Source organism: Aotus nancymaae, unplaced genomic scaffold (genome assembly GCF_030222135.1).
Source record: "Aotus nancymaae isolate 86718 unplaced genomic scaffold, 86718_ANA_hifiasm-v0.15.2.pri h1tg000009l, whole genome shotgun sequence".
Classification (NCBI taxonomy): domain Eukaryota; kingdom Metazoa; phylum Chordata; class Mammalia; order Primates; family Aotidae; genus Aotus; species Aotus nancymaae.
The window spans coordinates 14,974,101-14,986,390 of record NW_026988420.1 but is presented as its reverse complement, the minus strand read 5'-3'; the positions used below and the strand labels follow the sequence as shown (position 1 = coordinate 14,986,390).

At 37.5% G+C, this 12,290-nt stretch overlaps 1 protein-coding gene across 1 annotated transcript in view; it reads right to left on the bottom strand.

The window, feature by feature from the left end:
- LOC105726706 (protein fantom-like) overlaps positions 1–12,290 on the bottom strand; it is a 494,354-nt gene that overhangs the window by 333,222 nt on the left and 148,842 nt on the right. Inside the window, exon 3 of the mRNA XM_064373604.1 lies at positions 7,841–7,896. Within this exon, the coding sequence (XP_064229674.1) occupies positions 7,841–7,896 (56 nt within the window). The remainder of the gene's footprint in view (positions 1–7,840; positions 7,897–12,290) is intronic.

Below are 12,290 nucleotides of genomic sequence, written 5' to 3'. Positions count from 1 at the left end.
AGGCTCCATTGTCTGTTTGGCTAATGTGAACCCCAAAGGTATAGATTTCCTCATAAATGAATTATTTTACCATCTTCTATTGCAGGGAAGCTGAGGATCACCCTCTAGTTCATTCTACTATCCAATAATTAAAAGACAGGTCTTGTTAACTGAATCCTCTTTATCCATACTATAAGTTTAAATCTGGTCTTATGGGCATAATTTTCAGAATGATCTCTTTAAAAACAATACTAACAAAATAACTATATTTATTTATCATAATTCCTCAAGAAAGTGACCTGATAGACCACTTGGCCACTGTGACTGTTTTACCAAAGCCTATCAAGGCCAAAAAAGACCTTTAGTTTTCATATTAAGCCTTATTTTTAAGAATTTTATTTCAAATTAATTTTACTTCAATGGTTTCCATTGTCTCTCATTCCTAGTTTCTCATATTAATAATAATAATAGCTATCATCAAGTGAAACTTATAATAATCCAGGCATTCTTCCAAATGTTTTGCAGGGATTTTAAACTCTACCTATGAGGTAGCTACTATTATCATAAAAATAAGCATGTTATATCTATAAACGGAGGCACAGAAGGGTCAAACAATCTGCCAAACAACCTGACACAGCTAGTAAGAGGCAGACCATTATCTTCTGTATTAATATCTGAGAACCGTCATACTTCTCACTAACTCTATTTCCTAAAGTAGAGATAGTAGTACTCACCAAATGTTCCATATGCTCCTCTATACTTCTCAGGTGCCCTGCAGTAGGCAGGGCCACATGACTGGTTCTGACCAATAGCGTATGAGTGAAAGTGATATGTGAAAATAAGCACTGTTGTGCCAAAGTATGTTCTGTATTGAGATGGTGACATCACCTGCTGAAGGAAGCCTGGATCGCAGAGTCTGTGCCTGAAGGAGAATTCCTTTAGGTTGCCTGACCTGCATTGGACTTTATGTAGCAAGAAATAAGCGTTTATTTTATTAAATCATGGAATGTGGACATTTATCTTTTTAGTGTAGCATAACATAGTAACAATATTACTCTAATACTCTAATCTTCTTCCTTCTATTTCTCTGCTGGCTGTAATCATATATCTGTGCTTTTGATTGTCAGAATCAAATTTTATTATGAAGGAAGTGATTTAAAAGATTTCTAAATTTACCAATAATCAATAGGATCATTGATTTAATGCAAATGGAAGAAAATTCTTAAAGTACTGGTCTTATACACAAATAGTAATACTTCTATGGATAATTAATCCCCAACTCATGTTAATATTATTAACCAACTCATAAAAACCTTCAAAAATTAACACGTCATGTTGAATTCTTCAGTATACTCATTCAACAATCATGGTTTAAGCACTGACTATAGGCAATAATGAATGAACTTATTAGCATGATCTTGAACAGAACTGAATGAACTTAGCACTAATAAAAGAAAGAACAATCAAAGACAGAGGAAAGCATAAAGTAGAATTTTGCTTAACTGAATTACAGAATATGAAAGCACTATAGAGCCAGATGGAGAGGTGCTTGCATGTAGACTAGGGAATTTGAACCTTTTCCTATAAACAGTGAAGGTTTTTGAGTAGGCGAGTATAAGAGACGTGCTTCAAAAAAAGCCCTAATCTGACAGCTAAGTGTAAAATGAATCAGGCAGAAAGACTGGAGGCCAAGAGCACAGTGATTGACAGTCTAAGATCAGGGACAGGGGAGTGGTGAGACAGAGGGCTTAGAGAAATATTACAGAATAAAATCAGCAGGGTTTCCAAGTACATTTGAACTTGGGTAAGAGAGTGAAAGAGAAGCAGCAAAGAGATTTTCCTTTGAGATTTAGAACCTGGAAAAATGACAGGATGTTGGTTCCATGAATACGCAAAGGAAACACATGTGTATTCTATGAATACACAAAGGAAGCAAACGGGAAAGAAAAAAAATGATGTATTCAGCTTTATCAAGTTATTTGATGTGTATTTTAACAGTGTCTCTCTAGAAAGTTAGAAAGCTTCCTTCAGAGATGTCAGAGATGTTGTATACATCGATCGATTTTCTTGCTTTCTACAATTCTCCTTATCTTCTGCTCTGAAAAGTCCTTTCATCAGGAAAGGCCTAACTCCAGGGACAACTCCTCTTTTGCCAGCCCTTTCCTCCCTTGTACACACTGTCAGGACCCCTCCTACTGGCTCATAACCATACACACACCACTTGATTAGATTGCAAGTCTCTAGAAAGCAGAAAGATGTATGCTTCCCTATGTGCTTTGGCATCATCATAATTGTGTAATGAATATGTGCATTAAGAGAGAGCTAGCCTGTTGCTATATGGGGAAGACAATGCTTATTATTCATATGTTTGTACTATAGCATTCTCATGCTTGTCATAAGATAAACTCAATATTTGACAAATATTAAAATTTAAGCACTGTTAGCATAGCTCTATCAGATGTAAGTTTCTCCAATTATTGGAAAATACCATGAGACGACATGTAAAATATTAATGCAAAACTGGTGGCCTCTCCCTTGTTGACCAAGATGCCGCCATGTACCACACTCATGTATTTCAACGACTGAGAGTAAGGAATGGCGATCAAACACTGGGTTTTACAGACTGCAAGACAGACTCTCAGAGAGAAGAACTTTCTTTGAAGCTTCAGCAGTACCAGAAAGAAAACTTCTCTGCTTCCCCTACTCAGATCTCTCGTTCCTTCCTTCTGAACTTTCTAAAATGCTTGCATTAGCCAAGAGATCATATGAAGCATATCTCGTACAATCTGAAACTTGAGGTAGATAAATTTATCTTCCCTCTCCTCAGCTATAAAACTGAAATGTAAAAATGAAATAAGCAATCTGAATAAGTATTAAAAGCAAAGTTGCTTTGGGATCCAACGCCAGTTTTTCTCTGAGACAGGGCTCAGATTCACCACTTCTTTCCCAAACCGTCAGGCTCAGAGCCCATTTTTAAATTCACTCACAATAGCCAAAGGGTTAAGAGATGATCCAGAAAGCATAATGTGGCATGTCAAATCACTCTATTTCCAATTGAAATGCAGTGTTTATTATTTAGATTTCCCTTTTCCCTTCCTGCCCTCCTTCCCCCAACCAGAAAGGCATTCCTTTTTTTTTTTTATTAAAAAGAAATACATTCTGATCTTAATTTAATCATACAACTAGCAAGAAAATGAACTCAATGAATAAAATTGTCACAAGGGGTAAATGATAGGATTCTCTCTTAGCCAAGTGTTCTGCCTAAAATTAGACTGCCTTTCACGATTTACTGCTGTTATTAAGCGAATGTCCTTTTGACAATAAAGCAGTGCTTCTTGGATGGAGAGTGCTCCGGAGCCCAAGCTAAAGTACTCAGTGATGGACGACTTTGATGGGCTCCAGGGACCTCACGATTTCAATGCTATAGCCTGTTCTTTGTTCACCAGACGAAGACACTCAAGAAGGGATATGCAGTTCAAGACCAGCACTTGCAGAGGATGCATGTAAGGACGTAGAGTACCTTGTTTCTGCCATGCTAACATGATGAATTACAGTGTATTAAGAAAGTGTTGACACATGTGGGAATAAGTTCTTGACAGGCTTGCCAGTAATTAAGGCACATTGTATATAAAGTCACTACAAAACATTGCAGTCTGGTTCTTTGTTCAGGGTCCTCTGCCAAGTGGTGTTATTCATAAGCTTGATGGAAAATACTTGTATCTACAAAATCTCTGTGGTTCACAGGATGATGAGGGCAAAAAGGAGAAAGCTTGGGCTTTATGAAAGCTTTCAATGTTCCTGCCGCTAAATAGATACGGTAATGATTTTCCTACTGCTCCAGAGGGCTGTCGACTTGAAAAGATAAATCAGCTGAGAAGGATGGGGACATAACAGGACATAGGGGATGTTCAGGAGAGGCAGAGCAGTTTCTGGTCCCATGCGATGCCTGATCATTTATTCTTAATACCGCCACCTTTAAAGTTCGATGTAAAAACCAAGAACTGCATAATATAGCAGTATTTCTGTCACATTCCTTAAGCCCACCTGGCCCCTCATCCTTGGCTCCTGCCAAGAGACTGGGCTTCCTATTTGTGATAACCAAATGGACCCAGAGCTGACAAGCCCACAACCCACGCCAGGCTTCAGACCAGAGCCAGCAGACTTTGTCCAAGGCCGTCCTGCTTTGCTTCCAACTATCTGCACAGTCTCATTCTTTAGCCCAACACAGACCTCAGGACCAAGCTCCCAGCCAGGAGCCCTAAGGAAAGACATATCTGAGTTACCTCTCCTGCTGTCCAACAAGATTTAGTACATTTATGATTTGCAAGGGTTGTATTATATGTAATTTGGCACTTTTAAACCTTATTTTCCTAATAAATTGTTTTATTGAGTGATAAGAAATAGAATTGACATCCAGGCCAGGTGTAATGAAAATTCTTGGAGTTGCATATCACTAGGAACCAAACTAAACCTCTTGTTCCCTAAGAAGAGTTGAACTGAAAAGTTCATGTAAACAACAGTCTCATACTGAGTAATTTTCACTGGAGAGCTATTATCCCAAATTGCATCTCAGTGAAGGACAGATATTCAGACTGGACACCCTATACTCAAAGGGCCAAAAGGACAGACTGAAGGTAGGGCTGGGCTTTCACTGGTCTCAGCTTATTCTGCCAAAGACACCCATGGCTTCCACTTCATTTACTGCTGAAATGAGTCAAAATACCAGAACTCTTTAAGACATACACGGTGAGCCTCTCACAATGGTTCTGGACTGCACTGCACTTTAGAATCACCCGCAGAGCTTTCACAATGTATACCAGTGCCCAGGAGATCATTTTAAAGCCTCGTGGATGATTCTAACATCCAGACAAAGTGGAGGGTCACTGGCCTAGAGGAATCTACAAGTACTATGAACAACAGTGGCAGTAGGTACTCCACAAAGAGGCCTTTCCAATGCAAGGTGGATGTTTGTCACAGATTTGCCAGTGTGCTCAGGTGACATGTCATTCAGTGTATTCACAACTGCTTTCTTCCCTTCAAGAAAAAATCATGCATTTTGTATATAAAATTATAAAAATAATAAAAATATTTCGTGTTCAATATAATTTGGAGGATAAAATGTAAAGAAAAATATCAAACCCCCAAGCCCACCAATCAGATATGTGACTTTAATAATTTAAGGCATTTGTTTCAAACGTTTTTTTTCCCTATACATAATAGCCTGCACACGCATTTTGTTGAGAAATATTGCTAAGATATGGGGTCATACTGGAACAGCTTAGTTATATCATTGGGATTAATGTGTTCCTTGAAAGTTGAAAAGAATTTACCCATAGAACTATGTGGTTTTGAAGCCTTTTGGGGTATAAATTTTTGACATTAATTATTTTCATGATTATATTTGTGGATACATTTTTTTACCTTTAGAATCAATCTTGATAATTTCTAATTTTCTACGTAGAAGGTCCATTTATTTGAAAATTTCCATTTTTATTGGCCTAGAATTGAATGCAGTATTTCCTTATAACCCTTGCTATGTTCTCATGTGAGTTATTCTCAACAGGAGTGGCAGGCAGGCAGCACTGAGAGAAATGGCAGCTCATCATCTCCTGCGGGTCATTTTTAGAGCACATACCCCAACATTCTGCTAATGTGCCCAGTGCACCCCACTCCCACCCACCATCTGCCCCCGCAATTGTTGAAAATCACTGAAGTGAAATGAGAGCAACTACTGAGGGGTACACATTACACATGTGATTGGCATAAAATCATTAAGAAAATGCTGAGAACTACCACACAAGGGTCCCCTACTCTAGCCCCTCTTCTAATGGGAGAGCCTGCAGCATCACTGGGATAGTACTACTGTCATCTGCTTTGCCCAATAAGAAGCATGACTTGAACTAACACACGTTATACACACGGTCGTTTGGGGCTAACAGTGCTTAGATTCAGCGTGGAATAGACCATCCAAAATCATAAATCCTATACATGTTCCTGCTATAAACAATTGGGCTTCACAATTAGATCCAATTACTTTTCAATTCCAAGAACTCAATCACCTCTGTCATAAGATGTTCATTACATCTGAATTTTTATTTTTGCTTTCTTGGCTATTCACAATCCTTTTTAATATTGGCCCTGTGGAACACATGGAGAGCTTCCAGACCTGTAAAAAGAACTAGGCGTCTTTCTGGACAGCTCTATGAAGACGTATGCTCAATGTGCAGTGGTAGTCCAAGAAAAAAGGCAATAGAAGTTAGAGGGATTTGGGAAAATATGGGATATATTATTCTGTTTCATAAATCATTCATGCCTTATCTTTAACATTTAGGGTCACTCTCTCCCAAAAGGGAAAAATTTCCGCAAAAGAGCCATAAAAAGGGAGCAAGACAGGGTGCAGATTTTCACATACAGCGAGATTCGAAAGCACAAGACTTTGTTTCAGGAAAAAGAGGACAATAACTCAAGAGTAATTAGAGAATGTGAAATAATGTGCTGAAGTGTAAGAAAATGAATTAAACGAATGAATGAAAGTTCAGCATGCTATATAAATTAACCAATTCACTTAAAACCTATAAAGTCACAATTTTAATAATGCTTTAAAAACTTAGGCCGGGTACAGTGGCTCACGCCTGTAATCCCAGCACTTTGGGAGGCCGAGGTGGGCGGATCACGAGGTCAAGAGATCAAGACCATCCTGGCCAACATGGTGAAACCCCGTCTCTACTAAAAATACAAAAAAAAAAAATTAGCCGGGTGTGGTGGCACACGCCTGTGGTCCCAGCTACTCGGGAGGCTGAGGCGGAAGAATTGCTTGAACCCAGGAGGTGGAGGTTGCAGTGAGCTGAGATTGCGCCACTGCACTCCAGCCTGGTGACAGAGCAAGATTCCATCTCAAAAAAACAAACAATAAAATAAAATAAAATAAAACTTTAACCTAATTTTTATGAACTGACCCAGATTACCAGAGCATTTATTTAAATTGAATTCAAGACAATAATTTTTGATATAAAATCATATAAAACTCCAAGTCCTAAAAGACTAGCAAAACAGATTGCTGTCTGACTTTTTTCTGTACTAGAAAAAATATCAACTCTAATTTAAATTTTATCAGCTATACTTTAAGAAATTATGCAAATAGATCAAAAGAGTAGTTTCAGGTGAAACACGGTCCTACATAAACAAAGGACCACCATTAATATGTCATTTTCCTGGACGACTCAACTCAGTACATTAAATGAAATCTGAAAATCATATAACAAAAAAGCAGCTTTGTTAAAACAAGACTCTCTGGAAAACAGTTAATAAAGATGATTAACTTCCTGCTTGGAACAACTGAAGAATGAGAGCTTTGGCACATTTATGAGGGTAATGATGAGCGGCCTCACATAAATGAAGTACATATAGCACCATGGATAATGTACCTTTCCTTATTTATGCATTCCACTTGGCCTACAAATGAGTTAAGAACATAACTACATGTGTTACGGACACAAAGATTAAAAAGTTAAGACTAAGTGTTTAACAGAAATGCACCAGCAGCAGACAACTATCTCTACCTCTATGCTTTAAAAGCAAGCTGAAAACTTCTTGGGGGAAAAAAACAGTATGAAGACTTAGGCCCTAAGAGCCAGATGATCAAGGGAAAGACTGATTTGAGATTGTAATGCTTCCAGAAGTATCAAACCAAGACTCTATGTCTTCCAAGGTTTCAGCATTATTCAAACAGTAATTATTTCCTATCTCTGTATAATATCCTCTTAATCCATAGATTGTACACCTAGCAAATAACAAATAGTCTAATAATTAAGTGCATAGAGTAGCACAGTGGTTAGCACATTGGGTTTGGCATTAAACAAACCTGGTATGAGTCTCCACCATGGGCTCCTCAGCTTCTCTGAGTGTCAGTTTCCTCATCTGTAAAGTGAGAGCAGCAACACTTCATGAGCCTTTTGTGGAGATTAAATGAGAGGTAAAGTACTTTGAACAGTGCTTCACCAAAGGCAAGAACTCTAAATATTAGAAAAACTGCAGCAACTGCCTACATTATGTGAAAACACAGGCTTGTACGAGCCGTACGAACCTTCCTAAAAAGCATTTTGACAATGTGCTCCAACAGTCTCAATAGGGTTAATACAATATCCAGCAGAAATGTCGCCTCTAGGAATACAGCCTAGGAAAACAGATGCTCACATGTTTAGGAATGTTCATTCCATTAATGGTTTTTATTTAAACTTCTCATTTTCAGATAATTGTGAATTCACATGCAGTTGTATGAAATAATACAAAGAGATCTTATAAACTCTTTCCCACCTTATTACCCAATGGAAATAACTTACAAAACTATGGTACAATATTATACCCAGGATATTGGCAGTGATACAGTCAAGATGCAGAATATTTCCATCATGATAGGCTTTCCTGGTGCCCTTTTACAGCCACTCCCACTCCCTTCCTGTCCCCACTCCCTGTGTAACCCCTGGCAATCACTAATCTGATACTCATTTCAATAATGTTGCAATTTCAAGAATGTTACGTACATGGACTCATATAGTATGCCACCTTTCAGATGGACTTTTTATACTCCATATAATTCCCTGAAGATACATCCAAGTTGTTGTGTGTTGTATCAGTAGTTCGTTCCTTCTTATTGCTGAATAATAGTCCCTGGTTTGCCATGTACCACAGTTGAATCATTCACCCATTGAAGGACATCTAGGTTGCTTCCAGTATGGAGTTATTACATATAAAGCTGTTGTGAACATTCATGTATATGTTTTTGTGTGAGTATGAGTTTTTCTTTCTCTCAGAGGATGCCCAAGAGCTCAATTGCTCAGTTGTATGGCAGTGCATATTCAGTTTTCTTAAGAAGCTACCAAAATGTTTTCCAGAGCAGCTGCACCATTTTACATTCCCACCAGCAAGGCATGAGTGATCCACTGCATTGCTTTAAACATCAAAAACAATAAACCACCTCAATTTCTACTGATAAAAACAAATTATGCTATAGCCCTGGCATAGACCATTATTCAGCTTTTTAAATTCATACATTTTAATTGGAAGAAAATGCTTACCATTTTATGTTGTTTAAAAATTCAAAGTATGAATAAATATAACTATATAAATACATATATTGTGTATATATATATATATATATGGGCAGGTACATATGCACATATACACACAGAACTAGAAAGCTGATGAAAATATAACAGGGCTAATTCTGAGAAACATAAATTAAAAATTTTTTAGTACTTACTATCCAGATTTCCTATGTTAACTATGCGCCAGTTTTATAGTTTAAAAATGTCAATTAAATTAAGGTTATCCCACCAAATCAATATCTTTTCTTTAAAAATTAGCCCCCTAGTATTCTACAGTATAATATGTCATTATTCAATCTATGCCCTGATTATAAACATCGATGGTTTTCTACTTTTTGCTACTTCAAACAATGTAATAATAAACATCTTTGAATATATACTTTAATACTCTGCTGGTTTCATGTAGGAGAGATTCTTAAAAGGCAGAATGGGTCAAAGAACATGAAAATTTTTCATTTTAATCTGCCGGATAACTACTTTCTTAAAAGAGGACATTTCACATTCCCGAAAGCAATTTATGAGAGCTATTTCCCCATACTCTTTTTACTTCTTGTTATAAATCTTTTACATTCTGGCAAATAAAATTCATGAAAATGATAGCTTGTTTCTGCTTTGATTCACATTTCCATCACAACTGGTAATGTTTACACCTTTTCATGTGTTTATTGCCTGTCTGGTTTCCTCTTCCACTACCTGTTGATATCCATTGTCCAATTTGAAAATGGACATGATTTTTAAATTTTTCTTATCAGTTTGTAGAGTTTTTTAAAAAATATATCAGAATATACATGTAACATGTTAAACATATTACAAGTATTTTCTCCTTATGTGATTGGTTTTCAACTTTGTTTAATGTGTTTTTTCCCAAACAAAAGTCTTTATTTACTTATTTTTACATTGTCGAATTTGTCAATCTCCTTGGCTTCTGGGTTTCTTGTCTTGTTTAGAATTAGAAGTTCACCTCAAGGTTATAAAAAGAATGACCTAGGTTACCTTCTATTATTGTTAATGTCTCATATTTAAGTCTTTAAATTTATTTTATTTCTATATAATGGTCTTTGTATGTGATGCATGGTAAGAATCTACACAGATGGGAAGGAAAGGAGTTATTTCCTTACCAATTTAAAATGACAAACTCCCATATGAATTTGTAATTATACTGGACTCTCTATTATTACTTTTTTGGTGCTGATGCCACACTATTTTGATGAAGTAGCTTTATAGTAAGTTTAATATCTTAGGAGTCAATTTTCAAAATGGTCTTAGAATTTCAATCACACTTACTTGTATATGAAACGTAAAATCAGTTATCCCCATGATAAATTAAGTGAAAACATCAAGTTACTGAATAGCATATATAGTACAATCTTGTCATCATAAAAAATAATAGCAAACACTGTGGATGAAGGAGGGCAGTGGTGTGGATGTGTATGTTTGCATTTGTTTGTATGCATGTAAAGAAAAGTCCAGAAGAATACAAACCAAGCTGTCGACATGGGTTACTTCCAGAGGGATGAAATTAGGAGGAATAGAGATAAACCCTCTCACTCACCCCACCCTGTTGTTTGGTTGTCTTGTGGTTTGGCTTGTTATAAAAATGCTGGTTTAGAAAAAAAAAAAAATTAAATATTTTAAGTAAATAAAATATGATTTTATTATTAGATCTGGAAGAGACCTTAGAATTTATTTCCTCCAACTCCTACTCAAATAGGAATCTCCTTGGCAATCTCTCTGCCAGATGGCCTTCCAGACTGTTTGAAAACTTCCAGAGACAAAGAGTTCTCTTATTCTCACTTAGCTGCCTACTCTGTCACTGGAGAGCTCTAATTATTAGAAACCCCTTTCTTACATTAATCCTAAATATATCAGTTTCTAATATTCACCTAGATACTGGGGTCTGCCTTCCAGAGCAACACAGTATAAAAGGACTTTTTTGAAATGGAATCTTGCTCTGTTGTCCAAGTTAGAGTGCAGTGGTGCAATCTCATCTCACTGCAACCTCTGCCTCCCGGGTTCAAGTGATTCTCCTGCCTCTGCCTCCCGAGTAGCTGGGATTACAGGCGCACACCACTGCGCCCAGCTAATTTCATATTTTTTGGAAGACACAGGGTTTCACCATCTTGGCCAGGCTGGTCTCGAACTCCTGACCTTGCGAACTACCTGTCTTGACTTTCCAAAATGCTGGGATTACAGGAGTGAGCCACCGTGCCTGGCCAAAAGGATTTTTTTTTTTCCAGTTTTCAACACATTTAATTGTATGCCCCACCAGGAACTAGGCCAATCCTTCAACTGTATTATTATTATTTGTAGAGTGTATCATGTATTAATAGTAGTCACTGTGCTAAACATTTTATATCAACTTACTTATTAAATTCTCACAACAACCCAATGATGTGGCTATCATCATTATCCCCATTTTACAGATAAGGAAAGTAAACCAGAGAGGTTAATGAATTTGCCTGAAATCATTTCACTATGACATGATAGCACTAGGACTCAAATCTAAGTCTGTCTAGCTCCAAAGACTATACATCCTCACTACTACGCTGCATTCCACTGCTCCCTTATGTGCCTGCAGTAAGCTGGCAGGCCAGAGGCTGGCTGGTCTGGGTTGGCCTCAGCTGAGACTACTTGTCTGTATTCTGTGTGGTCTCTCATCCTCCAGCAGGCTAGCCCAGGCTCATTCTCAGAGAGGGTTCCAAAAGACAAAGTGGAGGTACTCAAAGTCCCTTTAAGGCCTAGGCTTAGAAATGGCCTCCACCCCCATTATTTCCATAGCATTCTATTAGCCAAAGTGAGCCACAGGCCAGCCACATCCAAAAAGTTAAAGAACAGGTTCTCAACCGGAGAGGCAACAAAATCACACTGCAAAGGTAAGAATATAGGAAGGCCGTTGATTAGGGCCTCTGATGCAATCAATCTACCAGAATTAGATTTATCCACAGCAAAAATGTATGGCAAAGAGAAACAAGGGCATGGAACCAATGGACAACATTTGACCATGTAGGTACATGGAAGAATCCATCACCTTCTGAGTCAATGTGAAATAATGCCACCATCCCTCCACCTTCAGAGTGGTAGGATGTGTCATCAGCTGTCACTTGTTAAGTGTCTGTGCCACACTTTTTAAATACTGGCATTTCTTATTATCATTACTATTGGTGGACACAAGGTCTCAGTTGATTCATAGGCAGCATTTAGTAAAAT